Below are 17,300 nucleotides of genomic sequence, written 5' to 3'. Positions count from 1 at the left end.
AAATTTGAAAAGATACCACATAACCTGCATCAGTGGTTAATCAAACTGTGGTTGTGAGAGCAGCATAAGCTTGCTAGAAATCTGAAAGGCAAATTCCTGCATCCCACCCAGACCTACTATAACAGAAACATTAGGGATAGGACCCAGCAATGACTTATCCAGCCTTTCTAGTGAGTCTGATGCAAGCTACACAAAATTTGAGAGTGCCTATTTACACATATAAATTAGCAATGACTTATCCAGCCTTTCTAGTGAGTTTGATGCAAGCTAGACAACATTTGAGAGTGCCTATTTATACAAATAAATTACCAAACACTTCCATTTCTCTAAAATGATACTTTGGGCTGGGCACTGTGGTTCACGCCTGCAATTCCAACACTTTGGGAGGCAGAGGTTGGCGGATCTTGAGCGCAAGTTCAAGACCAGCCTGAGCAACATGGCAGAACCCCATCTCTACAAAAAAATACAAAAAAATTAGTTGGGCATGGTGGCGTGTCAGAAGCCAAGGTAGGAGGATCATCTGAGCTTGGGTGGTCAAGGCTGCAGTGAACCCTGATCTTGCCACTGCACTCCAGCCTGGGCGATAAGAGACATTGTCTCAAAATAAATTAATAAATAAAGTAACACTGAATGTTATAAAGTCAACTGAATGTTATGATCTATCTGAATAAATTAAGTTGAATTATCATATATGGCATATATAGGTTAAGCATTTTTTAAAATAGTCTATAAAACAATTCCAAAGCAGCATTAAGTTTGAGATATTTTTTAATCTCACAGTCTCATGGATAAAGTCACCATTTAAACGGTGTATCAATTTTACTTGTACACTAATGAAGATTAAAAAGGTGTGGGTGATTAAGACCACTGTTAAGCAAAGGAAGATACATATTCCTTTAGCTCCCTGTTACACTCCCTGCAGTTACCTTGATTTTCCACTAGAAGATGCTAATTAAAGGTGTGAGTGTTGCTTCATTCAGCTGATATGTAAATACCATGAGGTTTCTTTAATGCATGTTATCTCACTGTCAAATGAATAGGTACCAGAGGTGGAAACAGGACATTCATATATATTGATCAGACATCATCAAATGAATGACTCCACGAAACACAAAAGCTGTAAATGGTTTACACAAGCTTTAAAACGTCATTTGTCTCTACTTTTTAAATATATTATACTCTATTATGGAAAAGATTTTAAGTATCTTGAGTACTCTAATCACTTACATTTAAGAGAATATAGGAATACAATGATACAAGCAATGTTATGAGGTAATATTAAGCCTGTGCTTTTTTTTTTATTTATTAAAGTAAATCATTCACTAACTTTGCAACTTTAGTTTAGAACTACTATAGCAGATGTATGCTTTCAGAATCATTTAGGCCAGGTATGGTGGATCATGCCTGTAATCCTGGCACTTTAGTAGGAGGCCAAGGCAGGAGGACGGTTGAGCCCAGGAGTTTGAGGCCAGCCTAGGCAATATACTGAGAGCTTATCTCTACAAAAAAAGTAAAAAATTAGCTGGTGTGGTGGTGTATGCCTGTACTCCCAGCTACTTAACAGGCTAAGGTGGGAGGATTGATTGAACCCAGGAGGGCCAGGCTGTAGTGAGCCAAGATCGTGCTGTGCTGTGCGCTCCAGCCTGGGTGACAGAGCAAGACCCTGTCTCAAAAGAAAAAAAAAATCATTTAGATGAAATATGCATTTTGTTATCACAGGCTAAACAGCTATTGATTGCAAAGAGACCCCTCTCAAAAGGCAGTGGTTTAAGAAATGGGCAAGTTTTTGTCTCTCTCAATAACAGTTCAAGATGACTACTCCATATTAAATCACTTGGACATTTAAAAAAAAAAAAAAAAAGATGACTACTCAGGGTCTGAGTGCAGCTCCGCTCCAGTCATTCAGAGACATAACATTCTTACATAGTTGATATTCCAGCCAACAGGGAAAGAGAAAGAATGGAAGTCCAGGTTCAGAAGTTTCTTCTTCAGCATCAAGGGAAGTAGAAGTTGCAGGCATCACTTCTCATCACATTCCACTGGCAAGGGGTTAGTCACATGATCTCAATTGGCTAGGAGGCCAGGGTCTCACCAACTTACAGAGTTTCCCAAGCATTCCAGTATATGTTAACAATCTTTTCCATTGACAGCACAAAGAGGATCTCTGAGATGGAGACAGGAATGGGGGAAATGGTAGAAGCCCATATACCACTCAACCCTAAAAACTGACATTTATAGGACGCAGATTTGCCCAAGCCAAAATATTCTATTATGTCTCTTGTGTTTTGGAGTTTTCCAAGTTTTATGCATTAAGAATATGTTAGTTTTATAATTGATAATATTTTTTCAGTTCAGCTGAGTTACATCTACTGAAGAGTTCTGCTAGGTGCTGTCGACATCAATGGATGAGGCTACTGACAAGAAATGGGAAAAGGGATTCCGGTAAATAACTAGCAGTGCCACAACAAATTTATTTTCATCTTTTGCTGTTGATTTCCAATACATAACCACAGTTAAAAGCCTAAGTATTCTATCACTGTATAATTTCTGCATTAAGAGTGGGGCTAATTTACAGTTAGGAACTTAATCATTGTGCTAATTATTATACTATTTTGAATGCAAATATTTTGCTTTGGATGCAAAGAAAAAATGAAGTTCACTAATATTCTCTTGTATTCAAGACTAAAACCAGAACTAAATGTGTAGCAAAGTGATTATACTTTGGTGTGCGGAGTGACTGGGCAGAATCATGAGAGGAATTCTGGGTTCCTATTAATGTCCTATTTCCTTACCTGGGTGCTGGGTACATGGTTGTACTTCACTTCATGAAAACTGCTTGAATTTCACTTCATGAAAACTGCTTGAATTTTACACTTAACACTTGAGTACTTTTCTGTAGCTGTGTTATATTTCATCCAAAACTTAATTTTTATTCCCCACATGAAGTTTATTCCAACCTTCAATTAGTAAAATCAGTAACACATAATTTCTAGAAACACATCCATACTTAATAATACGCAAAGGGAAATGTGCTTTTTTTAACTTATTTTGAAATAATTTAAGATTCACAAGAAGTTGTAAAATTAGTTCAGAGTTTCCATGTACTCTTTTCCCCAACTTTTCCCAATAACATCTAACATAACTGTAGTACATGTTCAAAACCAAGAAACTGACATCGATACTATTAACTACGAACCTTATTCAAATTTCATCAGGTTTTACACACACTCTAAAAAATATTGTAATAGAAAATCAATTTTCTAACCAGAAAAAAATGGCATTTTTGGTAACAAAAAGATATTGCTTAACAAAATACATGGTTATATTTAAGAGAAAGGTTAACTAGATCCTTAAATGAAAGGAATTAGGGTGTGTGCTTCAGCAGCACATACACCAAGATTGAAACAATACAGAGAAGATTAGCATAGCCCCTGCACAAAGATAACATGCAAATTTGTGAAATGGTCTACATTGTTGAATGTTCTCACCACAAAAAAACATGGTATGTGAGATAATGTATTTGTTAGCTCAATTTAGACATTCCACAATGTATACATATCTCAAAATACATGTTGTACATAATAAATATATACTATTTTTGTCAAAAAAAAAAAAAGGAATTAGGGTTGATATTCTCCATAGCAATTTCTCCTGTAAAAGCTTACAAAAAACTTTTTTATTTTATTTTTGGAGACAGAATCTTGCTCTGTCACCAGGCTGGAGTGCAGTGGCATGATCTCCGCTCACTGCAACCTCCACCTCCAGGGTTCAAGCGATTCTCCTGCCTCAGCCTCCCGAGTAGCTGGGACTACAGGCACACACCACCACACCCAGCTAATTTTTGCATTTTTAGTAGACACAGGATTTCTCCATGTTGGCCAGGATGGTCTTGATCTCCTGAATTTGTTATCCACCCGCCTCAGTCTCCCAAAGTGCTGGGATTACAGGTGTGAGTCACAGCGCCCGGCTCAAAAACCTTTTTTAAAGACATTTATTCATTTTTATTTTTCATATAGAGATGAGCTCTCACTATGTTGCCCATGCTGGTCTCAAACTCCTGGGCTCAAGGGATCCTCCCCACCTCAGCCTCCCAAGCTGCTGGGATTACAGGTGTAAGCCATCGTGCCCAGCCTACAAAAACCTTAACTATAGGCTTTGGATTGTAGTTTTGAAATGTGTAAAATGCCAAGCTACAAATTTTAAAAATTTTAAATAAAATTAAACACCTAAATAACAAGTTCAGTAGGAATATATACAAATGGTTAACATGACAAATCTTCCTACAGATATTTTGTCTTAGATTGTTTTTTATTTCATATAGATGAACATAATAAAAATGTAGAATGAGATTTTAAAAATCCTCAGGTGTATTTAGCTAAATAATGTTATGTACAAGGAATCTAAGACCCAGAAAAGGTATCTAACGTGATTAAGCTGTTATTTCAAGTCTGTGGCATTTCTCTGACTTGAAAGACAGGGGCTCTTTAGTCTACTACAGTAGCATATTTGTGTATCTTAAAACCAGAACACTGTGAGATCTTTATTAAAGTCATCTAAAATATACTACAAAGACTTTTTTTAAGGGAAAAGAAATTGTCTCCTAATACTACTTACTCAGTAGAAAAAACCAAGACATTGTGAATAAATTTAGATTACTTAACAAAATGACTGTCTGACATAGTAAGAAAAATAGCAGATAAATACTAAAATAATCCTAGTTCCAACTGCTGGAGAGGCCAATCAACTTAGTAATTTTTTTTTTTTTTCTGAGAGGGAGTCACCCTGTTGCCCAGGCTGGAGCACAGTGGCACTATCTCGGCTCACTGCAACCTTTGCCTCCCAGGTTCAAGGGATTATCCTGACTCAGCCTCCTGAGTAGCTGGGATTACAGGCGCCTGCCTGGCTAATTTTTGTATTTTTAGTAGAGACAGGGTTTCACTATGTTGGCCAGGTTGGTCTTGAACTCCTGACCTCAGGTAATCCACCCCCCTCAGCCTCCCAAAGTGCTGGGATGTGACCCAAAGTGCTGGGTGCGAGCGACAGTACCCGGCCCGATCAATTTAGTACTTATTGCCTGTGTGTAATCTACTTAACTCATTTCACTAAAACCAAAACCAACAACCAAAAAACAAACAAACAACAACAACAACAACAAAAACACCTCTTTTTACTCTAGGGAGTATTTTTTTAAAGGAAAATGAAGACCAAATAAAAGAACGAGAAGTTATTATCTGTATCGCAATTCTTTCTTTCATACCCATGTGTGTATGCACATGTGCACATGCACACAAACACACAAAATATGCTAATAATGATGGGGAAAGATACTATAAGTTGCTTAGCAAGGTTTTAAAGCAAGCTTTTTCAGTGTTCCAGATTGCTATTCTGAAGGTAAATAAGGTAGAAACCAAAAGATTAATCACTAAAACCCTCATCCTGGATAATATACCATGTTTTAAGTAAACAATGTGAAAATCTATTCAATAAATGTATATACAGTTTCCTAATTTCATAAAGGACTTCATTTTTTAAAAGTTTCATTACAGGGCTACTTTAAAAGGTTGAAATCAGTTTTACTTATAGCCTCAATCATATAAACACAGCTGATATCTATATGACTGATGGCTTTATCAAACTTTATCTTGACAGCAATGTAGGTAGTCAAATATCAATTTAGTTTCCTTCTGTGATTCAGTAATGGCACACACAGAGTAACAGAGAAGCAGTGAGACTGTGTGCATAGTGAAGATAGATTAGCCTAGGAGTCAAAGATGTTAGAGATCTGACTCTGCCATTTATTAGCTATGAGTCCTTGAGCAAGTCCCTTAACCACTTTAAGTCTTATTACTACTTATAAAGTGGGACTGTTAATTTCTGTTCTATTTTATGGTAACTATAAGAACAAAATAAAATTACGTACATATTTTTGTAAAATATTTGTTAATTTTCCTACATTATTTGCAATATTTAAATGTTATTTAAGTGCAAGCTATTAATAATATAAATTGAGTTCTGTCCCTACTTCTCGTATATCCATTAAATGTGGTATTTTGTATACAGTACAGAACCAGGAATCAGAAACCTCTGTCTCTAGTTCATCCCTGTTGTGCCACTGTTTTCTCTCTGCAAAACAGGGGAAATAATACCTACACTTATCCACCAAATAAACGAATGTATACGAAACTGCTTTGTAAAGCAATTAAATATATTAACCTAAGGTATTACCATTATTAGATGTAGTATTATGTATCTTTCACTTAAATTACAAAAAGTATGGTGGTGGGGGAGGAGTCTCTCTGTTGTGACTCTTTTGAAAGAATGCTAACAAAATATTACAAGAGCACATGCATCGTTAGCACATCCAAGACCTGCTCTAGATTGCAGGAGGCACCCAATTCGCTAGTATCTGAGCAGAAGTTGGAAAGACTCACTACACCTTACCAGTTTCACTGACATTAGAAAATTCTTCAAGGGATAAAAAGTATTGTAGTAATGAGTTCTCAGCAGGGACCACAAAATCCTCTTACAGCTTCATGGTTTGCTTTTTCATCCCCCTACTTCACCAGCTATCTAATCTACTGGAAATCATATTCACAGTTTGGAATGCCACTGCAACTCTTCCAATAAATAAATAAAAGCACAGTTCAGGCAACCCAATCTTTCCACTGAGATTCATTCATGTAAAAAGTTAAGTGCATGCTAATTAAGCTTGGGCATTAACTCAGTTCTCCTGTTTCACTAACTTGAGAGAGAATATAAACATTTATACCTTGATTTAAAGTATCAAATCAATCAACAACACATCATATCTTTATTGTATTCTATACATTCATGTACAAACCTACATTTTCTCATCAAATGTCAAAACAATTACCTGCATTTCTGCTTTTCAGCCTTTCATTACAGGGAACCTGGAACCATATTGGAGAAAGCTACCTGTAATATTGCTACCTCTGTTCTGCTATTTGTGAATACAAACATCTGAGATTAGTAAATGCAGTTGTTGGGATGTCTTTTGAAGCTACTAAAATGTTTATGATTTTAGTTACATGCATTATGAAGCAGACTTACAGTGCTAACCAGCCAGATGCAGTGGCTCACACCTGTAATCCCAGCACTTTGGGAGACCAAAGCAGGCATATGGCTTGAGCCCAGGAATTTGAGAGCAGCCTGAGCAACATGGCCAAACCCCATCTCTATAGAAAATGTTTTAAAAATTAGCCAGGTGTGGTAGCCCATGCCTGTAGTCCCAGCTACCTGGGAGGCTCAGGTGGGAGGATTACTTGAGCCCGGGAGGTCAAGGCTGCAGTGAGCTGTGATCGTACCACTATACTCCAGCCTGGCAACAGCTTATTGTTCTCTTTCCACTCATCACTGACAGCTGTCTTTATTCTAAAAATAGCTACTGCTGCACTACCTCAAATCTTTATTATTCCATGCATTTTCACCCTTCCCTTTTTCAGTGTCTTGTCACTGTTATACATCCTTGATTTTATACCAGCTTGCCATTGTAAAAACTGCCAGCTAAAATGATCCTTTTCCATGACGTCATGGGAAAAAAATAATCAAAAAATCTCCAAGTCAATCTTTGTATAACATTGACTTTTTTTATGTTTCAGACAACACAGAGGCTACTTATTCCCCAAAATGGGAGCTTTCTGTCCAATTAATTTTTTAAAACTACATAAAATTCTTGAACATAGAGTCTTGACCACATTCCCCTTTCTTATATAGCTACATTCAGAAACACAGAGCTGGGGTCTTTTAATATATGCATATTAAATAAAAGGACAAAAAAAATCAAGCTAATTATTACCAGAAAAAACAAAGTTGTGCAGGAAAGTAGTCATTTATTACAATGGCACATTGTATAAAATAATATTTATAGCATAAAAATGTAACCCCAATTGCTGTTCTAAACCAAAATTACAATGAAAATTGTACGGAGAAACCGGAGTACAGGAAATAGGAAGGTATGCAGAGAAGTGAAAGAGCACTAAAATCATTCTTCATTAAATAGATAATAGTTAGAACTGAAAATCAGCTGCAAATAATGAACATGTTATCTGGAGACATGGTAATGAATAGCAAAATAATCAACTAAAGGAATTAAGGGGTTCCTTATCTCTCTAGGCAGAATATGAAAGGAACAGACAGGGGACTGATTTTTCCCCCCAAGAAACTTCACACAACTATTTGATTCTTGAAACTATATTCATGTATAACTTTGAAAAAAACCTAAAAGTTGGCAATTATAAATTAAATTTTAGTTGACAAACCAATAAAATAATGTCACGTGTGGAAGAAAATGAATTCTAGCTTTAAGATTTTCACAAGCATTTGTCTGTGGGTTTTTCTTTTTTAAGTATTTATTTTTTGAGGCAGGTTTCCACTGTTGCCCAGGCTGTAGTGCAGTGGTGCAATGATAGCTCACTGAAGTCTCAAATTCCTGGGCTGAAGCCATCCTCCTACACAGCTGGGACTACATGCGCGCAGCACCACACCCAGCTAATTTTATTTATTCATTTTTTTGACAGAGTCTCGCTCTGTCACCCAGGCTGGAGTGCAATGGCGCAATCTCTGCTCGCTGCAACCTCCATCTCCCAGGTTCAAGCAATTCTCCTGCCTCAGCATCCCAAGTAGCTGGGATTACAGGCACCTGCTACCACACCCAGCTAATTTTTTGTATTTTTAATAGAGACGCCATGTTGGCCAGGCTAGTCTCAAACTCCTGACCTCAGGTGATCCAGCCCCCCTCAGCCTCCCAAAGCGCTGGGATTACAGGCGTGAGCCACCGTGCCCGACCTCACACTGGGCTAATTTTTTTGTCGAGATGGTGGTTTCCCTATGTTGCCCAGGATGGTCTCGAACTCTTGGCCTTAAGTAATCCTCCCACCCCGGCTTCCCAAAGTGCTGGGATTACAGGTGTGAGCCACTGCACCCAGCCTGTTTGCAGTCTGAAACACAATATGCAAACATTTTAATTCCAATTTGTGCTATTATCTTTGATTACTTGCTTCGAATGAATTCCAAGATGAAGGGAAAAACTATAAAAACTTTAACACTTTTCAGGTTTTGTCATATACTTACTTTCCAAATTGATTTATAGAGAAATTAAGCTTGGTTATACTGCCACCAGCAGTATGATCATAGCACTCTCATTCACATTATTATAAATTTTTAAATAAATAAAAGGTCTTACCTTATTTTTAATTCATATTTTTAAAGTTATTCCTGATGTCTCAATATTTTTTCCAACATATATGAGCTTTTACATAACATGATTCAGTCACATTTTCTGCAAAAACCCTTCAGTTCTATTATGTTCCTTTTTATTTTGATCATGTTTTCCCTTTCATGTATAGATGTTTTCATGTACATGCAATGAAACTTATTAAGGTTTTTGCAATTTCTTCTATGACTGCTGCTAAATTTTAAAAGTTTTTTCTCCCCATATTTTAGTGTATATTTTCTTATTTTTTTTTTTTAAGAAAAGCTATAATTAAAAATAACTCCTAAAAAACTAAAACCCCTAACATCTATTTCTTTTTTAGGAAAAAGAAAAATGTCAGTTGCACTAACATCCAACACTTTCGCACACATATCAGTTAACTAAAAAACCTTAAGTACTTGTGTTTAGGCAAAAATCTTCACAGAAAAAGATTTAAGAATTTGTTTTAGAAATTATATATTCCATGAAATTACATTTACAGTGAATTTAAAGAACTTTTTTTCTTAATATATTTCAGTGATTTAACTTTAGCATACCTTTCTGATTTTCAATTTTTAACTGGCATGATTATTTGCTTGAAAATAAATTCTATATTTTCACAGTGAAAGTACACTGTATGTACTTTCATAAGATGTTATATACATTCAATTATTCACTTTATTTGGAAAAAACGGGAGAGGAGGAGGAGGGAAAGGGCTGAAAAACTAGTTGTTGGGCACCATGCTCAGTACCTGGATGACAGGATCATTCATGCCCCAAACTTCAGCATCACACAATATAACCCAGGTAACAAACCTGTTCATGTACCCCCTGAATCTAAAATAAAAGTTGAAAAAAAAAAAAAGAAAAAAACTAGACTATCCTAATTTAAAACCCATATCTTTTTTCTGTTTTAATATACAATTTACTTTTCTCTTATTTCCTTTGTTTCATAACTTCTATATTCTTGAAACACCATAAAATCAAAATCTTAAAAACAGTATATTCCAAACATTAAAAAATTATGAAAATATGATATGCTTTTCTAAAAAAGGTCCATGGGAATAGAAAACATGATCTCACTGCCTTATAATGTATATATACACAGAATACGTTATGTGTATATTATACTATATTATTATTACGTTTTCTTACATTGTTTTACTGATCTCATTTTATAATGTAGTAACACACCATGTATTATTTCATTTATATTGATAAAGTATTTAAATCAATCTTTCCCTAGCCCCTTTCATCAAGAAGCTATGTTCCTCTATAACACAGTGCAAAGTATATTTCTTCACATGCAAGCAAAATAATGTAAGGAGTCATCTTCAGTAGAAGTGCACTGAGTTAATATACCAAAATATTTGTTTACAGGCCTGTAAGCATGCAGTTTTGAATTGCTTTATGAGGGGAGTGAGAAGATAGGAGGGAAAGGGGAAGGGAAAGAAGATATGAGACATAGGCGGCATAAAAATATGATCCATTTCCTGCTCTGAGAGAGTTACAAGGAAGACACAATCAGCTTTTCAATTAGAAAAGGTAAACTGTGAGAGAGCTACGTAAGTAGCTACAAACAGTGTGACAGTTCAGTGGTAACCAACAGTTGAAGGCCAAGGGCTTCACATTCCTTTTCCGACTCCAAGCATAATAAAGCATAATTCCCTCTGCAGAGGAAAAATGGAAAGCGGAAAGAGACAAAAAGCTTCTCTACTATGTAGGTAAAGAACACCTGCAAATTCACATTACCTATGAATTGATCATTTGACTGAACATTTTTCTACTAAAGTATTTTACCGCAAGAGCAGCTATAGACAATACACACATGAATAAGCAAGTTTTGTTCCAACAATTTACAGAAGCAGGGATATTTGGCCCATAGTTTGCTGACCCGAATTTAATTTACACATTTTTTTTTAAAGTGCCAATCCAGCAGACAATTATAGGGGAAACCACTATTTTAAAACTCAAAAATTCAAATATATAAAAGTGAATTTAGAAAAAAGCCTAGAGGTGGGAAGGCAAGGAATATCTGAAATTGTTTCTTTTTATAGATATTAAAGTAATAGCATAGGCTGGGCACGGTGGCTCATGCCTGTAATCCCAGCACTTCAGGAGGCCAAGGCAGGTAGCTCACTTGAGTTCAAGAGTTTGAGACCAGCCTGGGCAACATGGTGAAACTCTTGTCTCTACAATAAAAAATACAAAACATTAGCTAGGAATGGTGGCACACGCTCCTGTATTCCCAGCTACTAGGAAGGATGAGGTAAGGGGATGACCCAAGCCCAGGAGGTCAGGGCTGCAGTGAGCCCTGATCTCACCACTGCACTCCAGCCTGGGGAACAGAGATACTGTCTCAAAAAAAAAAAAAAAAGGGAACACCACAGTAGGATACATATCTCTGTGATGTTCTTACTACACTAAAAGTGACTGAGGTTTTTCTTCTTCCTTTATTCAATGAAAATCTAAAACCTAAAGTGATCACTGATTAAATCTTCATTATAAAGGATTAAAATTAACCTCCTTCATAGTTCACAGTTTTTATAACAATACTTCTCATCCTATGGAAGTACATAATGATATTAATAAGGATACACCCTACAACATTCTTGCTTTTCTAATCCCTAAAAATCTTAACGGGATGGGCTGTCCCCCAAAGTTGAGCATATAAAAGGGTAAAATTGATTAGAAATATTAATACAAGGATAAGTATTATCTGATACCTCCCTTTCAGCAGTATCTAAAAATGAGTAATTATAAAACATGATTATAAAAGTAGGTTATGACAAAATATTTACTTTTAGATTGTGAAAATAAACACTACCTGAGCAAGATTTTAGATTTTGTCCTTATACTTGTACAAGCCTGCAAACCTGTATCACCAGTAGCATCCTATTCTAACATCTTTTAACATAAAAATATCTACCATTAAAAATCTATTAAATAACCACTCCTTGTATCTGGCAATCCAAAAAAACCCTTACGTTCTGATAGGAAAACAGTATTCAACACAGAATTACTGATGTGATACAATGAATTGTGTCCTGTTTTAACATGTCTGAACATTGTATGTGGTCTCCTAAGCAGTCAATTTGGAAATAATTTAATATTACTGGCTGGGCACGGTGGCTCATGCCTGTAATCCCAGCACTTTGGGAGGCCAAGATGGGAGGATTGCCTGAGCCCAAGAGTTTGTGACCAGCCTGGACAACATGGCAAGATCCTTGTCTCTATATAAATAAATACATACTATTATTTAAAACTGTAATTTTGGTTCTATATTTCTTCATACCTACTATACTTTTAAGCATTCCACTAATTTTTTATTGAGAATATGTTTGGATATTTTAGAAAAAGCTAAAAGTTATCCTGTGGCCTATCCATAGAACTTATAAGGGATAATAAAAAGAAAAAAAGAGTTTGAAATACTGATATTGCAATAATCTAAATAAAACCTAAAACCTTAAGAGTTTGCATTGACTATAGAAAATCCTTTCTGTAAAGTAGATTTTGTAGAATGTTATCTGTTCATTGCCTTTGTGTAGTGGTATATTGTGTTATAATATCTGTGTGTAAACTGAATACTTGGGTTTCATTATAGTATTCATATAAAATAATATTAATGATATAAAAAAGGAAATCTTGTGGCTATGAAGAGGTCCTTGAAACTATTTTTTAAGAATCATTCTATAAAAGTCATAGAAAATAAATTCGAATTTTAAAAAAAAGCTCACAATGTAAATTTAACACTTTCAAACTTTATTATCAGTACAGTCAAAGCAATACAAAGTTATATGGAACTAAATTAATCTAGAAAGTAGATTTTTATATCATTCAAGATAAGGAGAAGCCCAGATTAAATATATAAAATTGTTGTTATTTACACAGCTAACTTCCCGCTTTGAAAACAATCCCATACGTAAATTTCTTTTTTGGAGCAAGGTAACTTGGTGATTGTTCTATCTCTACCCAAAATTCACCCCTATTTGGAAAACTGGGGGCTAAAAGCAATCAGAATTCACCAGTTCAAAAACACTTACGTCCATCTTATTAGCAACACTAACTAGCCAGTGGAAACTTTAAAATAGACCAGATTTACAGCAGTAAGTAAATCTAATTGTAATTTAAACATTATCTTATTTTAGCAAAAGGTGAAGGGAATCAAACGCTAGGGGGCAGCATCAAACTGTTGTGGGTTAGGCTGGGCAGCCTTGCAAACTTTAAGCTTTAGGGTATTTTTAATGAGAATTACACTTACATAAAAGATGAATTATAAAACTTCCGTTATAAAGGAAAAAACTAGTTGTTTTGATTCCCTACATTTCTCTTCCATTTCCCATTGTGTACTTTCTTTTGCAACTATGACTGGTATCACTTTAAAATGCACTAGTAATAATGTCCTTCTGATACTAAACTCATGGCATTTCCAATACTGAGGTAAGCACTATATAAATACAAGCTGACATTTTTAGCCTAACCATAATGGTTAAGTTTTGATTCACTCAATTAGCATTTTAAACTTAATTAAAGAGCTTGACAAGCTCTGCATATTCATGTGTCATAAGCAGTATGTGACCAAAAAAAACTGTGCAGTATGTACCCCCTCAAGAAATTTAGTTTGGCAGGGAAAACAAGATGCACATGTTATTATAAATTAGAAAATGGAAGAGAAGTAGAAATAAATCCATGAGTATTATATATAAGTAACAGAACAAAAACAACAGGATAACTGTATCCCCCCCAAAGGCCCAGTAGAGACCATCAAAGCTCATTCTGGGGGTAGTGAAGGAGGGAGTGGAGGGAGAAAAAGAACGCAGGAGAACTGAAACGTCTGTATGTAGAAAAAAGGTAAAATCAACTCACTATCAACTTCAGCCTTTTGGTTATCTCATTTAATGGTCACAGTTAAGTCCGTGAGTAGGGTTTCTGTACTTGAAGTTCAAATAGAAGATTAAGATAAGCAAATTCCTCAAGGTAAGCAAACTAATTAATAGATCAAGGTTTTGAACTTTTAAAATTTCACTCCAAAGCCCTAAATTTTTTCCAGTATTGGTCAACACTGAGGGTAGAAGGGTTGGGTGAACAGAATATTAACAAGGTAAATTTCTCTAATCAGAAGCAAATGATCATCCCAGATGCTGAATTTTCCTTGCTATAATACTACATCCTATCTTCTCCAAAAATCACTTTTGAAAAAGGCACACCCCCTAGATTAGTACTTGCATACGACACTTGAGGCCTACTCAAAGTACTTCAAATCAGGTGCTCAAAAAAAGGGAAGGACAGTGTTAGCTTTTAAGCAGTTAGAATTTAAATTGGTAACAGTAAGAACTAGTATAGGTTATCATGCAATCTATTATTGATGTCATTTCCTATGAGGTCTTCCCCAACCACTTCTTTTAAAGTAGCAACAAAGTCATTCTTGCACAGGGGTTCTTATCCAGGCGTCTATGTACGGAACGCAGAATGCTTGTAAATATGGACAGGAAAAAAAAGAAAAAGATTTATCTTAACCTCTGACATTTACTTATCTCTTCAGTTACGAATGCAGGCAAAAATTACAGCGATGTGAAATACCTGATAGCAATTTTAGATTATATTTAAGCCAAATTCTTTAAAGATCATTTACAGTCCTCACTAATGCTTTACTAAAATATGGCTGTCATATTTAATATCTTCATTATTTCATAACTGGTTTCTCTTGCAATTCTATGTATTTCATACATTTAAAACCATCATTCTGTGGTTCATCACATAAAAAAGTTAAAAATCCATACCAGCACATCATTGTTTTATTTTCTTCACAGCACTTATCACTGATATTATATGTTTCCAGTAAGGAGCCACTGGAGTAACCAGTGTCTGCAGAATGTGCGTTGTCTGGCATGGATCCAAGATCTAGAAAAAGTAACTGACTCATATTAAGGTACTCAAATATTTGTACAATAGAGTCCTAATACAAAACAATACACAGGAGTCTTGAGTTGAGGCTTTCAATTGCATACTAAGTTAGAAGGAACTAAGTTCTACATCTCCAGCTTTTCCATTACTTGCTTTTTCTTAATTACGTACAATTTAGATACACATCCAAAAAGAAAACAAAGGAAATATAAACCTATTCTAGTTTTGCTCCAAGAATGACTCAGTTCCAATGTAAAATTAGAGGACTTAACAGCAAAAGGCATAAATAAAAGTTTCTTTTAAGAAACAGTATAACCTACCATACTTTTTGTTTTTTTCTAACATGTGTTTTGTGTCACTGTTACTTAGAATAGGTACTCGAGTGAACGACCCTTCCAACGGAGGGCTTCTGCTTCTGCAGTGATATTTCTTCCTCGTGCCAGATCCTTAGTACAGCCCATGTGGACAGGCTCCCACGTGAACATTTCTTTACAGAAGCCACAGGAAGACCTTGAACGTCATGTTGCTCGCGCCCTGGCAAGGCCCCCGCCCTTCTTAGCTGGGGCGTTCGAGGGACCCCAAGAGAGGCAAGTTCAGCAGATTCCCAGACCCGGAGAGGTGGTGCGCGAAGGTTCCTCTACGCGCTCCCCCTGCCGCGCCCCACATCGCTCTCCACCTAAGCGCTTTCCGGAACAAAGCCGGGCGGCCGCGCCACCTCCGGCCCACCCGGCCTGTCCCACCGACCCGGCCCCACCCTCACCCTCAGCTCCAGGGACCCCCAGCAGGCCGAGATCTTCACACCCCCGCGCTCCGCCTCGGCTTTTCGGTTGGTCCGGGAGAAAACTAGTAGGAGCAGAGGCGCCGCCGTCCGTTAGCCTCGGTCCGGAACAGCGGCGCCGAGGCTCCATCCCGGGGTCCCCTCGCCCCATTACAGACCAGAGAGAAGGACTGGAGAAGAAAAAACCGGGGCGCTGGTCGCCAAGCCCCCGAAGACCTGCCTACAGATCCCCAAAGCCTCGCCCGCCCGCGCCTGCGACGCCATCCGCGGCCGGCGCGCAGCCCCCTAACCGCCGCCACCCGCCCAGCGGTCACTCCCCCACTCCGGGCGCGGCCCGCGAGGCTCCGCCAACCTCCACAGGAGGGTGAGGGGGGCGCGAGGCTCCGCACGCGAAGTGAACGCCGCCGGCTCCCGATCCCGCGGCCCGCAGCAGCCCAGACCGCACACGAGGAGCCGCGGCGCCCAACGCTCTGCCCACCACGCGCTCTGCTTCGGCTAGCCGCCGCCGACTGCAGCAGCTGCGGGAACCCCAGCGCCCGCATCCCCGAGGGAACCAGCCCCGTCTCCCCGGTTCTGTTCTCCCTTTCTACCCCCACGCCGTCCCGGGACTCGCAGTCTCCGCCGCGCACGGGGCCGGTTCTGGGGGAGGGAATGTAAACAAATCGGGGTTTTATAGTTACCTCACACTCGAGTGCCGTGTGCATCTCCTCTCCGCTCGGTACCAAACCCCGGCTGCACCAAATCGTGTATTCACCAAAGCAGACTGCGCTAACTGCGTCGCAGAAACCGGCGCGTCTGACACCCTGCTACGCTTGCGGCGTACAAGGTCCACTCAGCTCCCTGCGCAGCCGCACCCCGTCCGCCTATGGGTGCTACGCTATGGGCGTACACGCGCCACCTAGCTATTCACTTCGGATAACGCCAGTTGCGTAAAGGAGTCGCACTACTCACGGATTCCACATGGATCGTCCGAGGAATAGGAAATTCAAGTCTACGCAAACTGCGGAGTTCCGTGGCTCCGCGCTAGTTTTGTTCCAAGAAAGAACGCCGCGGGGGAGTTGGGGGCGGCTTCTTAACGCATGCGTGGAGCGCCCTTTATCATTCGTCTCTTCTCCTGGCTTTAGAACGTCGGTTGCTGAGGCCTTGGGCAAGGCGGATGAGTAATGGAAGCTCTAAACCCAAACGCTTTAGCCAAAAAGCTTCAGAGTGATCAACTGGAATGTTCATCTGTATACGAGTTAAACATCTACGTTAAGTTAACCCCGCCCCCTTTTTTAAAGTAACCTTTTCAGTCTCTTAGGGCAACAGCGAACTTTATTTAGTGCTAAGTGCGAGGTGTTTTGCCTAGCTCCCCTTCCCACCCATTTAATTCTAAAGCACACTTACTGCGGGTCTTCCAAGCCTAAA

General features: G+C 38.1%; 1 protein-coding gene and 1 non-coding gene across 9 annotated transcripts in view; one reads left to right on the top strand and one right to left on the bottom strand.

Moving 5' to 3' along the window:
* SLC39A10 (solute carrier family 39 member 10) overlaps window positions 1–17,300 on the bottom strand; it is a 158,422-nt gene that overhangs the window by 61,330 nt on the left and 79,792 nt on the right. For 2 of the 8 annotated variants that reach the window (XM_055108910.2, XM_063595236.1), the window contains exon 1: window positions 16,574–16,811. The exons of 3 other annotated variants lie outside the window; for them this stretch is intronic. Coding sequence is in view for 2 of the 5 variants with exons in the window: in XM_055108908.2 (XP_054964883.1) it covers window positions 16,246–16,435 (190 nt within the window). In the remaining 3 variants the exon portion in view is untranslated. Of the gene's footprint in view, window positions 1–309; window positions 15,411–15,435; window positions 16,180–16,245; window positions 16,542–16,573; window positions 16,812–17,300 lie in introns of those variants that run through there. 3 more of the 8 variants (XM_055108908.2, XM_055108909.2, XM_063595237.1) reach the window with 3 other exon arrangements.
* On the top strand, window positions 3,374–3,476 carry LOC112439244 (U6 spliceosomal RNA). Its single transcript, XR_003027526.1, has one exon. It is a non-coding gene; the product is annotated as a U6 spliceosomal RNA (small nuclear RNA).

This window comes from Pan paniscus, chromosome 13 (genome assembly GCF_029289425.2).
Source record: "Pan paniscus chromosome 13, NHGRI_mPanPan1-v2.0_pri, whole genome shotgun sequence".
Lineage (NCBI taxonomy): Eukaryota > Metazoa > Chordata > Mammalia > Primates > Hominidae > Pan > Pan paniscus.
This window is presented reverse-complemented; position numbering and strand designations above follow the sequence as displayed.